This window comes from Bufo bufo, chromosome 10 (assembly GCF_905171765.1).
Source record: "Bufo bufo chromosome 10, aBufBuf1.1, whole genome shotgun sequence".
In the NCBI taxonomy this organism is placed as follows: domain Eukaryota; kingdom Metazoa; phylum Chordata; class Amphibia; order Anura; family Bufonidae; genus Bufo; species Bufo bufo.
In genome coordinates, this window is record NC_053398.1 from 141,764,409 (window position 1) to 141,779,637 (window position 15,229).

General features: G+C 50.5%; 1 protein-coding gene across 2 annotated transcripts; it reads right to left on the reverse strand.

Moving 5' to 3' along the window:
• Positions 1–1,121: 1,121 nt before the first annotated feature.
• On the reverse strand, positions 1,122–15,194 carry TINF2 (TERF1 interacting nuclear factor 2). Of its 2 annotated transcripts, XM_040410207.1 has the most exons (7): positions 15,084–15,194; positions 9,006–9,190; positions 7,139–7,237; positions 3,985–4,086; positions 3,506–3,613; positions 2,694–2,772; positions 1,127–2,165 (listed from the first exon to the last, which is right to left on the reverse strand). In XM_040410207.1, exons 1-7 carry the CDS (start codon positions 15,100–15,102, stop codon positions 1,348–1,350), a joined length of 1,410 nt encoding a protein of 469 aa, XP_040266141.1. In that variant the 5' UTR covers positions 15,103–15,194; the 3' UTR covers positions 1,127–1,347. The 2 variants fall into 2 exon arrangements, with proteins under 2 accessions (XP_040266142.1, XP_040266141.1); XM_040410208.1 differs by lacking the exon at positions 3,985–4,086 and having other exon boundaries at positions 1,122–2,165.
• Positions 15,195–15,229: the final 35 nt, after the last annotated feature.

The window sequence follows — 15,229 nt, forward strand, 5'->3', positions numbered from 1 at the left end:
AGGGGTGGGGGGTCAGCCTGTCAGTGCTCAGCGTCATATCCAGACGGTGTATGAGTGCTGCCAGCATTGCTGCAGAGGTTACCGGAGTGGGGGGGTCAGCCTGTCAGTGCTCAGCGTCATATCCAGAGGGTGTATGAGTGCTGCCAGCATTGCTGCGGAGGTTACAGGGGTGGGGGTCAGCCTGTCAGTGCTCGGCGTCATATCCAGAGGGTGTATGAGTGCTGCCAGCATTGCTGCGGAGGTTACAGGAGTGGGGGTCAGCCTGTCAGTGCTCAGCGTCATATCCAGAGGGTGTATGAGTGCTGCCAGCATTGCTGCAGAGGTTACAGGAGTGGGGGGTCAGCCTGTCAGTGCTCAGCCCCATATCCAGAGGTTGTATGAGTGCTGCCAGCATTGCTGCAGAGGTTACAGGAGTGGGGGGTCAGCCTGTCAGTGCTCAGCGTCATATCCAGAGGGTGTATGAGTGCTGCCAGCATTGCTGCGGAAATTACAGGGGTGGGGGGGTCAGCCTGTCAGTGCTCAGCCCCATATCCAGAGGGTGTATGAGTGCTGCCAGCATTGCTGCGGAGGTTACAGGAGTGGGGGTCAGCCTGTCAGTGCTCAGCGTCATATCCAGAGGCTGTATGAGTGCTGCCAGCATTGCTGCGGAGGTTACAGGAGTGGGGGGTCAGCCTGTCAGTGCTCAGCGTCATATCCAGAGGTTGTATGAGTGCTGCCAGAATTGCTGCGGAGGTTACAGGAGTGGGGTCAGCCTGTCAGTGCTCAGCGTCATATCCAGAGGTCATGAGATGAGTCGGCCAGCACACGCTGATAGGACCGGTTCCAAGTGCAGTTGAATGGAAAATCCCAGCAGTCGTGACTTGATGTTCATAGAATTTTATTATCATAAATCAATATGTCCCATCATCTTGGACGCGTTTCGGCTAGACTGCCTTTTTTTGTTGAAAAAGGCAGTCTAGCCGAAACGCGTCCTAGATGATGGGACATATTGATTTATGATAATAAAATTCTATGAACATCAAGCCACGACTGCTGGGATTTTCCATTCAAATATCCAGAGGTCATGTCAACGTATGAAGCAACAAATAATTAAGAGGATGGGAGTTGTAGTTCAAACCATTTATTACATAAATAAGAACAGGTAAAGCTACCACATGATAAAAATTATCAAAAACCGTATGTACAAACGGATTGTGTAAAAGAACGGAGCGTGAGAGCACCCTTCCTAGAGGTAATGGGACACGACGAGAGAGTCAGGATTCCCTCGTGCATATTGGATGGAGCTGGTCTCGGCAACATTGTCAGGTTTGCCCAAAATTCATCTGATGTATATGGCCACCTTTACTTCTACGGCAGAGAGGGAAAGCGGAGGCCTCTTTTTTGTTGAATTCTGCACATCTGCTCTCCGAGGGGACGGAAAAAACTGTGTCCGGGGAAGTAGTCAGGATCATTGCTGTCATTGTCCGTGGGATCAGAACACACCCAGGACCAGCCACCAGATTCTGGAACAGTCTCACTTGGCGACAACTCGGAGTCGGCTACTTGAGGAGTCACATTTTCTTCATGTTGATTCTTGTCAATGATATTGAAAGGTAGTTTTCTTAGGTGGACCCTCGGCTGCCACTTCCCTGTCATCAGTCCCTGAGCTAAGGCCCTACCTTGTCCTTCATGGTTCCTTCTAGACACATGGCTGGACACTGGAGATTGCCTCCTCGCTTGAGCTACGTCTGTGACCTGTATGTCTGTACACGACCCATGTCCTGTCGTATCTGAAGTACGCTCCAGGTTAGGATCGTGGCCCTGAGATTGCAACGGATCTGGAGGAGAAAGGTTTTCACAGTGATTGACTTTAGACGTTTGACTGCAGTCTAATCCGAAAATCTCAAAATATGGCCGCTGAGGTTCATCCGCGTGGTTTTCAACACTACGGATTAAATCTAGCGTCCTCCTGTTGGTGTCCTGCACCAAGCTTTGCGATGTACTTTGCCTGTTGCCTTCATACTTCCAATAATCTGGTTTATTCTTTGTAAAATTTCGATGTTCCTCATACTGGGCTGTAACACTGGGATTTTCTTCTGGCCCGTCAGCGGCTACACTATGGGTTCTGGGATTTGTCCTTTTTTTCTTCGCCATGGTACTTCCGCCACCGTGGATTTTTGAAAAATCTAAAAATAAAAACAGAAAAACATGTATATGGATGAGGAAGGTAATGTACAATGATTCTGCCCAAGGAGGCCAGAGCTTGTGGACTCGGCCAACCAGTATGAGCAACATCATTAGTAGGCATCGGGATGTCAGGGGTGGGGTCTCCCCTCTATAAGCCAGAGCTAATAGGTGGTCCCCGCTTCCGAGGACTCGGGGCTACCACATATTACAGGGTAACCCATTGATTTCAATCCTGAGCCTCACCTATTATCTCCACTGCAGAGTTGCAAGAACTGATAGGCCTTTCAACATGCCAAATAGTTATGAAAGAGGATGAGAGTTGTAGTTGACAACGATTATTGCATAAATAAAAACAGGTAAATCTACATTTGATAAAAATGGTAAAATCCATATGTACAAACAGGAATTGTAGAAAAGAACGGTTAAGTGCAATCTCCTCACGAGAGCATAAGAGTGCACCTCCTAGAGGTAATGGGAACGTCCGGCCGAAAGGGGCTCATGGAGGGGTCCTAAGAACCTTAACTTACTCAGTCCTGAACTGCGGTGATGGGGGGTGCTGGAGAGATGCTCCTCGTCTACAGCAGGCGGCCCTGGGGTTTGTGGGACCTGCAGAAAGACAACATATTGACCGTCATGGCTAAAAAGAACTGTCAGTTACGTTCTCAGAATTTCTCTGAATATTCATCAAATCTTAGAAGAGGTTTTCTGAGATTTTTTTTTTTTAATCTGATGACCTATCTTCTGTATAGGTCATCAGCATCTGATTGGTGGGGGTCCGACACCTGGGACCCCTGCTGATCAGCTGTTTGGGAGGGCACCAATAGTCCTGCACGCGCCACTGCCTTCTCAAACAGCTGATCGGCGGGGGTCCCAGGTGTCGGACCTCAACCTATCCATAGCATACGTCATAAGTAATAAAGTCTCGCAAAACCTCTTTAAAAGGCTGTGTGCACCTTTAGGGGCAATTTTGTTTTTCATGATTGCATTTTGGGCTAAAAATCATTTTTTCAATTGGTCTTTATTAAAAATATTGAGCTGTTTTGTCACAAAGGGTTAACTTTTTTTTCCAGCTGTGTGAATGGTACTTTTTATGGCAGAGATCAAGAGCCGTCAGCTCAATCTGCCTGATGGAACAGAGTGAAAATTCAGATCCTGCTACTAGAGAATCCCAGGGCTACACCAAGACAGTGGTTCAAAACTTTTAATAAAAAACAAATGAAAAAATTTGTTTTAGCTCAACATGAGTACAATACAATAATAATTTTAAAAAATGCCCCCAAAGCTGTACATTGCCTTTAAATTCTTTGCACTTTGAACCCCTCCCCCACGGGATCCTTACCCTTGGATACCTGTGATTGAGAATAGTCTGCAGCCTGCACAGGAATTCCCAAAGCAGCTTCTCAAGAGCGGCCATGTACGCATCCCCGTATTCTAGATGCAGAGTATTCTGTTAAGGAAAAGGTATATACCGTATGATACGAATACATGCATGCACTACAAATAATTACACTGCAGTACATTTTTTCACCTGTAGGCGGCAAAACCATTTTCCTAACGTGGGCCCTTGGTCTAAAAACCAGCACAACTAATGGAGTCAATGTATTGATTTTTGGACCCATTTTGTAAAACAGAGGTGGAAGTCTGAAGGGGGTGAGAACCAGAGCGGTTCTGCATCAAAATCTACGCCAAGTTTTGCAAGTAACATGTGGATGCATGCATTGGTGCATGCAGCCTAGATGTCACCTCTTTGTGCAGGCCGGACCTTGCCATGACAAGGCATAGATGAGAGGTCAGAGGACATCAGTATTTCACTCTTACCGTTACATAATTTTGCCGAAATTTTTCGTCCCGGATCATCCGAAGGACTAGTTTCCGAAAATGTATCTTACTCTGCTGGACCTTAAACGCCTTGCCCTGGGCCTGAAATCACATAAAGGAGAGCCAGCAAGATCAAATATGAGGGTTAGCAAACCCCAAAAGAAAGGATCTCTACAGTCTGCTTGGTTGCTAGAGGGGGAAGGGTCCTGGTACAGATTTTACGATGAGGCCAAACAGCTTCAAGTTACTAGGCTTTTCCGAGAGCTGCAGCTCCTTAGTTTGGAGAATTGATGGGGGTGCGTCTATGGACCCTAAACTCTCGGGCTGAATTCTAGAACCATTTTGGTCTTGCTTGGAGACTTCCATCAATCAAAGGGCATTCAACCAAATGGGGCTTCTATGCCTGTTCATAGAGAGAACTATGCAGCCCTACAACTACAGTTGCACAGTCCTCTCTATCCCCTCTCTGCACTTCAATCTCAATCAGTTACAGCCCAGGACAATGATGGGGCCTTGGGAGGCGGACCCTCGATCACGTAGATTTTATAAAAAAAACATGGCTGCTTTCGTAAAAAGCAAAACCAGCCCCGCACCTGTCCACAGTTTCTGGAAGAAAGTGACTGTGATTTAATCCCGGACAACCTGTTTAACTTTTCCAACGGAGATCTTAAATTAACCATTTGACTGCACCAGGACCTTCACATTAACCCCTGGGTTCCTGGCATTAACCTGCTAACTGCCCCTGACCAGAAGGCATACTAGATCTAGAGGTTCTGACACCTTCACTTCCACAGACCACCAGACATGCCGCATTAACCCCTCACTGCCCTAGATCACCAGGCTGTAGATACTACATTGCACTTGCACCTGGATGGGTTGGCAGTGGATCTAATGTGTAATTAATGTGGCATTTAGTTTTTGGATACTATGTGGCCCTGCATATTCAAGGGCAGACAAGATGGACCATGTGGTCTTTTTCTTCCGTCGCTCCTCTATGTTTATATCTACACTGAACAAAAATATAAACGCAACACTTTCGGTTTTGCTCCCATTTTGCATGAGCTGAACTCAAAGATGTGAAACATTTTCTACAGACACAAAAGACCCATTACTCCCAAATATTGTTCACAAATCTGTCTAAATCTGTGTTAGTGAACACTTCTCCTTTGCCGAGATAATCCATCCCACCTCACAGGTGTGACATTATCAAGGTGCTGATTAGACAGCATGAATATTGCACAGGTGTGCCTTAGACTGCCCACAATAAAAGACCACTCTGAAATGTGCAGTTTAATCACACAGCACAATGCCACAGATGTCGCAACGTTTGAGGGAGTGTGCAATTGGCATGCTGACTGCAGGAATCTCTAACAGAGCTGTTGCCCTTGCAATGAATGTTCATTTCTTTACCATAAGGCGTCTCCAAAGACGTTTCAGTGAATTTGGCAGTACATCCAACCGGCCTCACAACCGCAGACCACGTGTAACCACACCAGCCCAGGACCTCCACATCCAGCATGTTCACCTCCATGATGGTCTGAGACCAGCCGCCCGGACAGCTGCAGCAACAATCGGTTTGCATAACCAAACAATTTCTGCACAAACTGCCAGAAACCGTCTCAGGGAAGCTCATCTGCATGCTCGTCGTCCTCATCAGGGTCTGGACCTGACTGCAGTTCGTCGTCGTAACAGACTTGAGCGGGCAAATGCTCACATTCGATGGCGTCTAGCACGTTGGAGAGGCGTTCTGTTCACGGGTGAGTCCCAGTTTTCACTGTTCAGGGCAGTGTGTGGCGTCGTGTGGGTGAGTGGTTTGCTGATGTCAACGTTGTGGATGGAGTGGCCCATGGTGGCGGTGGCATTATGGTATGGGCAGGCGTATGTTATGGACAACGAACACATATGCATTTTATTGATGGCATTTTGAATGCACAGATAACGTGACGAGATCCTGAGGCCCATTGTTGTGTCATTCATCCACGACCATCACCTCATGTTGCAGCATGATAATGCACGGCCCCATATTGCAAGGATCTGTACACAATTCCTGGAAGCTGAAAACATCCCAGTTCTTGCATGGCCAGCATACTCACCGGACATGTCACCCATTGAGCATGTTTGGGATACTCTGGATCGGCGTATACGACAGCGTGTTCCAGTTCCTGCCAATATTCTGCAACTTCGCACAGAAGAGGAGTGGACCAACATTCCACAGGCCACAATCAACAACCTGATCAACTCTATGCGACGGAGATGTGTTGCACTGTGTGAGGCAAATGGTGGCCACACCAGATTCTGACTGGTTTTCTGATCCCCCCTCTCCCAGTAAGGAAAAACTGTGCACATTTCAGAGTGGCCTTTTATTGTGGGCAGTCTAAGGCACACCTGTGCAATATTCATGCTGTCTAATCAGCACCTTGATATGTCACACCTGTGAGGTGGGATGGATTATCTCGGCAAAGGAGAAGTGCTCACTGACACAGATTTAGACAGATTTGTGAACAATATTTGAGAGTAATGAGTCTTTTGTGTCTGTAGAAAATGTTTCAGATTTTTGAGTTCAGCTCATGCAAAATGGGAGCAAAACTGAGAGTGTTGCGTTTATATCTTTGTTCAGTTTATATCTCGCTGCTTTCTAGCTAATTATTAGGGCCCTGTATGATGATATTTGAGATGGTTCCCAAACTGCCCCGCTCACTAGCTTAGAGGGAACAGTTGTTTCGACATCTCTGGTAACCAAGATGGTCATTTTTGCAGGGTTTGCTGGAGATCTCAGAGAAAAAAACCTAGTGAAAAACAGACCCAGGTCATGCCTTGTGTGTGCAGAATGTGCTGACTCACTGAGGGAGGTTATGACCAGCGTTAAACATGAGGGGAGGTGTGTGTTTTCAGAGGGGGGCGGCAGAAGGGGAGACTGAGGCTTGTTAAATCTACTGCGTATTAGCACTGGGCACCGTTAGGTCAAAACAAAAAAGAGTCACACTAGGGCCACCTAGTGGTAACATTTATAATAGTGCCATCCTAAACGTATCTTGCATAGCACAAGAAGCTCAGGAGCTGGGGGGCTACAGTGTGTGAAGGCGAAATAGGCGGATTGCGGGGGAGTCAGACGCTGGACGCGCAGCAAATGAATGACAAAGGTGACAACTCTTACCTCTGAGGAATCATCTGGAAAGACAGGAGGGAAGTAACGGTTCAGCGCTGTGAGAATATCCAGCAGAGGTTTCTTGTCTTCAATCATGTGGAGCACGATCTGTGCAAATAAAGGACACACCGATCGGTTCTTCCAGCCTTATACATCTGAAGAACAAGGGGTGACGTGCACCTAGATTCTATGGGGTCTGCTGTTAAACGGGACAGATCGTGAGTGTTGTGCAGAAATCACAGCCCCTAGCTGATTTTCTGATTGCTCCTGCCTTCGGGAGCCCACATCTGTGCCATAACCGCTTTTGGTTGCCCATGCCTGCGCCGTAACAGTTTTTGGGCCCCCAAACCTGGCTGTGCCCTAATAGAATTGGGGCGCCTACCCCTGCGCCATATCAGCTTTTGGGAGCCCATGCCTGTGCCTTAATATCTATTGGGCAGCCATGTCTGCGCAGTAATAGCTTTTGGTTGCTCACACCTACGGCATAGCGGCTTTTGGGGGTCCATGCTGTAACAGCTTTCAGGCGCCCGCAGCTTTAGGGTGGCCACACCTGTGCCCTAATAGCTTTCAGGTGCCCATGCCTTCAGGAGCCTGCGCCGTAATAGCTTTCAGGTGCCCATGCCTTCGGGAGCCTGCGCTGTAATAGCTTTCAGGTGCCCATGCCTTCAGGAGCTTGCACCGTAATAGCCTTTAGGTGCCCATGCCTTCAGGAGCCTGCGCCGTAATAGCTTTCAGGTGCCCATGCCTTCAGGAGCCTGCGCCGTAATAGCTTTCAGGTGCCCATGCCTTCAGGAGCCTGCGCCGTAATAGCTTTCAGGTGCCCATGCCTTCAGGAGCCTGCGCCGTAATAGCTTTCAGGTGCCCATGCCTTCAGGAGCCTGCGCTGTAATAGCTTTCAGGTGCCCATGCCTTCAGGAGCCTGCGCCGTAATAGCTTTCAGGTGCCCATGCCTTCAGGAGCCTGCGCCATAATAGCTTTCAGGTGCCCATGCCTTCAGGAGCCTGCGCTGTAATAGCTTTCAGGTGCCCATGCCGTCAGGAGCCTGCGCCGTAATAGCTTTTAGGTGCCCATGCCTTCAGGAGCCTGCGCCATAATAGCTTTCAGGTGCCCATGCCTTCAGGAGCCTGCGCTGTAATAGCTTTCAGGTGCCCATGCCGTCAGGAGCCTGCGCCGTAATAGCTTTTAGGTGCCCATGCCTTCAGGAGCCTGCGCCATAATAGCTTTCAGGTGCCCATGCCTTCAGGAGCCTGCGCTGTAATAGCTTTCAGGTCCCCATGCCTTCAGGAGCCTGCGCCGTAATAGCTTTTAGGTGCCCATGCCTTCGGGAGCCTGCGCCGTAATAGCTTTTAGGTGCCCATGCCTTCAGGAGCCTGCGCCGTAATAGCTTTTAGGTGCCCATGCTTGGAGCCTGCGCCGTAATAGCTTTCAGGTGCCCATGCCTTCGGGAGCCTGCGCCGTAATAGCTTTTGGGAGCCCATGCCTGCGCCGTAATAGCTTTCAGGTGCCCATGCCGTCAGGAGCCTGCGCCGTAAGAGCTTTTGGGAGCCCATGCCTGCGCCGTAATAGCTTTCAGGTGCCCATGCCTTCGGGAGCCTGCGCCGTAATAGCTTTTGGGAGCCCACGCCTACGCAGTAATAGCTTTCAGGTGCCCATGCCGTCAGGAGCCTGCGCCGTAATAGCTTTTAGGAGCCCATGCCTGTGCCGTAATAGCTTTCAGGTGCCCATGCCTTCGGGAGCCTGCGCCGTAATAGCTTTCGGGTGCTCACGCCTACGCAGTAATAGCTTTTAGAACCCCCCACTTTGCACTGTAAAAGCTTTCTGGAGTCTATACGTTTGGGAGCCCTCTCATGTACTGTAATAGCTTTCAGGAGCTCACCTTCCCCCTCAGACCGGTGCTGAGCTTAGCATGGTGCATGTAGCAGAGCAGAGCAGGAACCTGTTCGTGGGTTAATTCCAAGAATTCTACAATTCTCCCGTAGTTCTGAACATCCCTCGTCTTCATCACCAGCCATACAGCCTTGACCAGCACAGGAAGGGACGATCTGGTGTCTACATGGGGCCCTAAAAGATGAGAGGAACACAACACTACATCAGTGAATCGCTGCTACTACATATCTGCAGCGGAATAATGGAGCAGTTCCTGGAACTTTTTACTTTTGAATGTAAAATAAAAGCAGCACTTCTCCACTAGATGGCGCAGGGAGTACGATGACCAACTGCACCCACGCCGGTTAAACAGCAAGCAATTTAAAAAGGGGGTATGTAGACTTTTGCAACAATTTATTACTGCAACCAACATAAGCTAATAAAGCAAACAGTCTTGGTTAACAGCACTGATACTATTTTGTGTATGCAGCTCCTATGCCGACCTATGTTTCTTAAAGGGAATCTGTCACAGAGAGAATCAATCTGCCTGGCGATCTCTACGCCATGTGCTGCGCATGCGCTGCATGTTCTGCCGTGAGGCTTCAGGGCCAGGTGTGAATACATCTATGCTGCCCTGCTCTGTCAGTCAAAGCAGTTAGGGGCGCAGCCAGCAAGGAAAATGAGAGGCGCCTAAGGGTGCAAAGGAAACTCCTTCATTGCACCAAGGGGCTAATTTGCATAAACGTAAACGCCTTTTTCCTCAGAATTAGGGGCATGGATATGGACGAGACAAATGGCATTGCAATATGCCGACAAGTGCACATCTGAGCATGCAGCTGGTTTTATTTACAGGTAAGTGGTGACAGATTCCATTGTGCCAAGTTTTCAACAGGGAATAACCCAAAATTTAGCACGACCCCTTTAAACATGGACGTGTTGAAGAAGTATGGTCCTGTCCTGCAGTCATACTCCGGTCTATCTGTACCCTCTTCTACATAACGGCAGCAGGAAGTGGGTGGAAGAGGAACATATGGCTGACTACATGCTGTGTGTAGTCTGTTACCATGGAGACACACAGATCTAGAGATTCCTACTTACTGTACCTGCCTTACCTAAATGCCTCTATGATCACCAGTCCTTAGAAGATCCCCCACATACCTCCCTGGCCTCCAGTCTATAGAGGATCTACACACACATCCCTGACCTCCAGTCTATAGAGGATCCCCACATACCTCCCAGACCCCCAGTCTATAGAGGATCCCCACATACCTCCCAGTCTATGGAGGATCCTCACATACCTCCCTGACCTCCAGTCTACAGAGGACCCCCACATACCTCCCAGACCTCCAGTCTATAGAGGATCTACACACACATCCCTGACCTCCAGTCTATAGAGGATCCCCACATACCTCCCTGACCTCCAGTCTATAGAGGATCCCCACATACCTCCCAGACCCCCAGTCTATAGAGGACCCCCACATACCTCCCAGTCTATGGAGGATCCTCACATACCTCCCTGACCTCCAGTCTACAGAGGACCCCCACATACCTCCCAGACCCCCAGTCTATAGAGGATCCCCACATACCTCCCAGACCCCCAGTCTACAGACGATCCCCACATACCTCCCAGACCCCCAGTCTATAGAGGATCCCCACATACCTCCCAGTCCTCCAGTCTATAGAGGATCTCCACATACCTCCCAAACCCCCAGTCTATAGAGGATCCCCACATACCTCCCAGACCCCCAGTCTACAGACGATCCCCACATACCTCCCAGACCCCCAGTCTATAGAGGATCCCCACATACCTCCCAGTCCTCCAGTCTATAGAGGATCTCCACATACCTCCCTGACCTCCAGTCTATAGAGGATCCCCACATACCTCCCTGACCCCTAGTCTATGGAGGATCCCCACATACCTCCCAGTCTAGAGGATCCCCACATACCTCCCTGACCTCCAGTCTAGAGGATCCCCACATACCTCCCTGACCCCCAGTCTACAGACGATCCCCATATACCTCCCTGACCTCCAGTCTATAGAGGATCCCCACTTACCTCCCTGACCCCCAGTCTATGGAGGATCCCCTCATACCTCCCTGACCTCCAGTCTATAGAGGATCCCCACATACCTCCCTGACCTCCAGTCTATAGAGGACCCCCACATACCTCCCGGACCCCCAGTCTATGGAGGATCCTCACATACCTCCCTGACCTCCAGTCTACAGAGGACCCCCACATACCTCCCAGACCCCCAGTCTATAGAGGATCCCCACATACCTCCCAGACCCCCAGTCTACAGACGATCCCCACATACCTCCCAGACCCCCAGTCTAGAGGATCCCCACATACCTCCCTGACCTCCAGTCTAGAGGATCCCCACATACCTCCCTGACCCCCAGTCTACAGACGATCCCCATATACCTCCTTGACCTCCAGGCTATAGAGGATCCCCACTTACCTCCCTGACCCCCAGTCTATGGAGGATCCCCTCATACCTCCCTGACCTCCAGTCTATAGAGGATCCCCACATACCTCCCTGACCTCCAGTCTATAGAGGACCCCCACATACCTCCCGGACCCCCAGTCTATGGAGGATCCTCACATACCTCCCTGACCTCCAGTCTACAGAGGACCCCCACATACCTCCCAGACCCCCAGTCTATAGAGGATCCCCACATACCTCCCAGACCCCCAGTCTACAGACGATCCCCACATACCTCCCAGACCCCCAGTCTATAGAGGATCCCCACATACCTCCCAGTCCTCCAGTCTATAGAGGATCTCCACATACCTCCCTGACCTCCAGTCTATAGAGGATCCCCACATACCTCCCTGACCTCCAGTCTATAGAGGATCCCCACATACCTCCCTGACCTCCTGTCTATAGAGGATCCCCACATACCTCCCTGACCCCCAGTCTATAGAGGATCCCCTAATACTTCCCTGACCCCCAGTCTATAGAGGATCCCCTTATACTTCCCAGACCTCCAGTCTATAGAGGATCTCCACATACCTCCCTGACCTCAGTCTATAGAGACTCCCCACATACCTCCCAGACCTCCAGTCTATAGAGGATCCTCACATACCTCCCAGACCTCCAGTCTATAGAGGATCCCCACATACCTCCCTGCCCCCCAGTCTATGGTGGATCCCCACATACCTCCCTAACCCCAGTCTATGGCGGATCCCCACATACCTCCCTGACCTCCAGTCTGAGGATCTCCACATACCTCCCTGACCTCCAGTCTATAGAGGATCCCCACATACCTCCCTGACCCCCAGTCTACAGACGATCCCCACATACCTCCCTGACCTCCAGTCTATAGAGGATCCCCACTTACCTCCCTGACCCCCAGTCTATGGAGGATCCCCACATACCTCCCTGACCTCCAGTCTATAGAGGATCCCCACATACCTCCCAGTCTATAGAGGATCCCCTCATACCTCCCTGACCCCCAGTCTATAGGGGATCCCCACATACCTCCCTGCCCCCCAGTCTATAGGGGATCCCCACATACCTCCCTAACCCAGGGCTCCAGATGGCGACCAAAATGGTCGCCAATGCGACTTGGAATTGCCATTTGCGCCTAAACCCTCCGCTGCTCTGCCTCTAAGAAAAAAAGGCTTTCATCCAGCAGAGAGACGCTGCAGCCGTCTGCTGGATGAAGATCCGCTCGCTCACACTACTCGGCATAGAGGGTGGGCGTGGCTTGGGTTCCCGCATCTTGTGCTTCCGCTTCCAGCAGTCTGCTTCTGAATTCACATGACGTCTGTGAGATCCCGGCCCGGAGTCCTGCTGAGTGCAGGAGCGCACGGCGTCATTGGTTGCTATGACGCCGTGCGCTTCCTGCTGCCGCCGCAGTACAGTGATACACTGGTTACCAGTGTATTACTGTACTACGGCGGCAGCAGGAAGCGCACGGCGTCATAGCAACCAATGACGCCGTGCGCTCCTGCACTCAGCAGGACTCCGGGCCGGGATCTCACAGACGTCGTGTGAATTCGGCACTCCTACATCGCAAATCCTGTCAAGCTCCTAGCAGACCTTGGACTCCAGTTTTCCCTCACAACGAACTGATGTGACTAACAAGTCTCAAATTTTGCCGCTTACCCCCTCGCTGCCTGGTTCCTTGGTTTCCAACACCTCAAGTGCCTTTGAATCCAGCCCCATCCACAAAGGCCCCCCTTTTCAGGGACCAGTCCATAGTGTCCTTCCTCCAGACACACCACCTGATCCCCCAAGAACAGACACATTATCCCATCAATGGACCCTTCTGCCTCAGAAACAGAACCAGAGGCGTCTCCACTGAAAAAGTGCAGACTCCTAACATTCCCTCTGAGATTCCTAATGGAGCTTCTCCAAACATTCTCCCCTGGATGGGCTCCCCTCACCCATCCAGCAAAGTAAATCATCCTGAATCAATGGATCTTTCTAAGGGCAAAGAACAGGGCTACAGGTTCAATGGTCGCTCTCGGGCTGAGAGACCTTATAGTCGTAGGTCACGTGGTGAAAGGTTATCCAGCTCCAGACACTCAGACTTCGGCCTCTTGCACACGACCGTATGCATTTCGCAGTCTGCAAAAAATGGTTCTGCATAAAATCCGGATGACGTCCGTGTGCATTCTGTATTTTGCGGAACGGATCAGCTGGGCCCCTAATAGAACAATCCTCTCCTTGTCCGTAATGCGGACAATAATAGGACATGTTCTATTTTTTTGCGGAACAGAAATACGGACATACAGAAACGGAATGCACACAGAGTAACTTCCGTTTATTTTGCGGACCCATTGAAATGAATGGTTCTGTATACGGCCCGCAAAAAAAACAACGAATGGAATGGACATGGAAAGAATATACACGTTCGTGTGCATGAGGCCTTAGATGTCTTATATGCTCCTAAGCATCCCAGCTATATTATATATATATATTTTAAATTTGGCGACTAAAAATTTCATTTGGCTCCTAAATTTTTCAGGTTAGGAGCCAATAGCTCCTTCATATTTTTTTTAGTCTGGAGCCCTGTAACCCCAGTCTATGGCGGATCCCCACATACCTCCCTGACCTCCAGTCTACAGAGGAACCCCACATACCTCCCTGACCTCCAGTCTATAGAGGATCCCCACTTACCTCCCTGACCCCCAGTCTATGGAGGATCCCCTCATACCTCCCTGACCCCCAGTCTATAGAGGATCCCCACTTACCTCCCTGACCCCCAGTCTATGGAGGATCCCCTCATACCTCCCTGACCTCCAGTCTATAGAGGATCCCCACATACCTCCCTGACCTCCAGTCTATAGAGGATCCCCACATACCTCCCTGACCCCCAGTCTATAGGGGATCCCCACATACCTCCCTGCCCCCCAGTCTATAGGGGATCCCCACATACCTCCCTGCCCCCCAGTCTATGGCGGATCCCCACATACCTCCCTAACCCCAGTCTATGGCGGATCCCCACATACCTCCCTGACCTCCAGTCTATAGAGGATCCCCACATACCTCCCTGACCTCCAGTCTATAGAGGACCCCCACATACCTCCCTGACCCCCAGTCTACAGACGATCCCCACATACCTCCCTGACCTCCAGTCTGAGGATCCCCACATACCTCCCTGACCTCCAGTCTATAGAGGATCCCCACATACCTCCCTGACCCCCAGTCTATAGGGGATCCCCACATACCTCCCTGCCCCCCAGTCTATAGGGGATCCCCACATACCTCCCTAACCCCAGTCTATGGCGGATCCCCACATACCTCCCTGACCTCCAGTCTGAGGATTCCCACATACCTCCCTGACCCCCAGTCTATAGAGGATCCCCACATACCTCCCTGACCTCCAGTCTATAGAGGATCCCCACATACCTCCCTGACCTCCAGTCTATAGAGGATCCCCACATACCTCCCTGACCCCCAGTCTATAAAGGGTCCCCACATACCTCCCTGACCCCCAGTCTATAGAGGATCTCCATATACCCCTTCCCCAAGTACAGTAGTGTATACTGTCAATATGCAATCCTGCAGACCACCAGTAACACCCTAATAACAGCCCACACAGGACAGAGCAGCCTCCACATCACCCGGAGGATTCACCTGACGGTTGCTTGCTCATCTCCACTGCCTCCAGTACATGTCCAAACGCGTCTCCGCAAACCCGCCAATCACAGAGCCGCCCGTGCCCCCTCCCGGCCAACCGCAGCGCACTCTGTAATCTGCGACCAATCACAGCGCTGTCAACA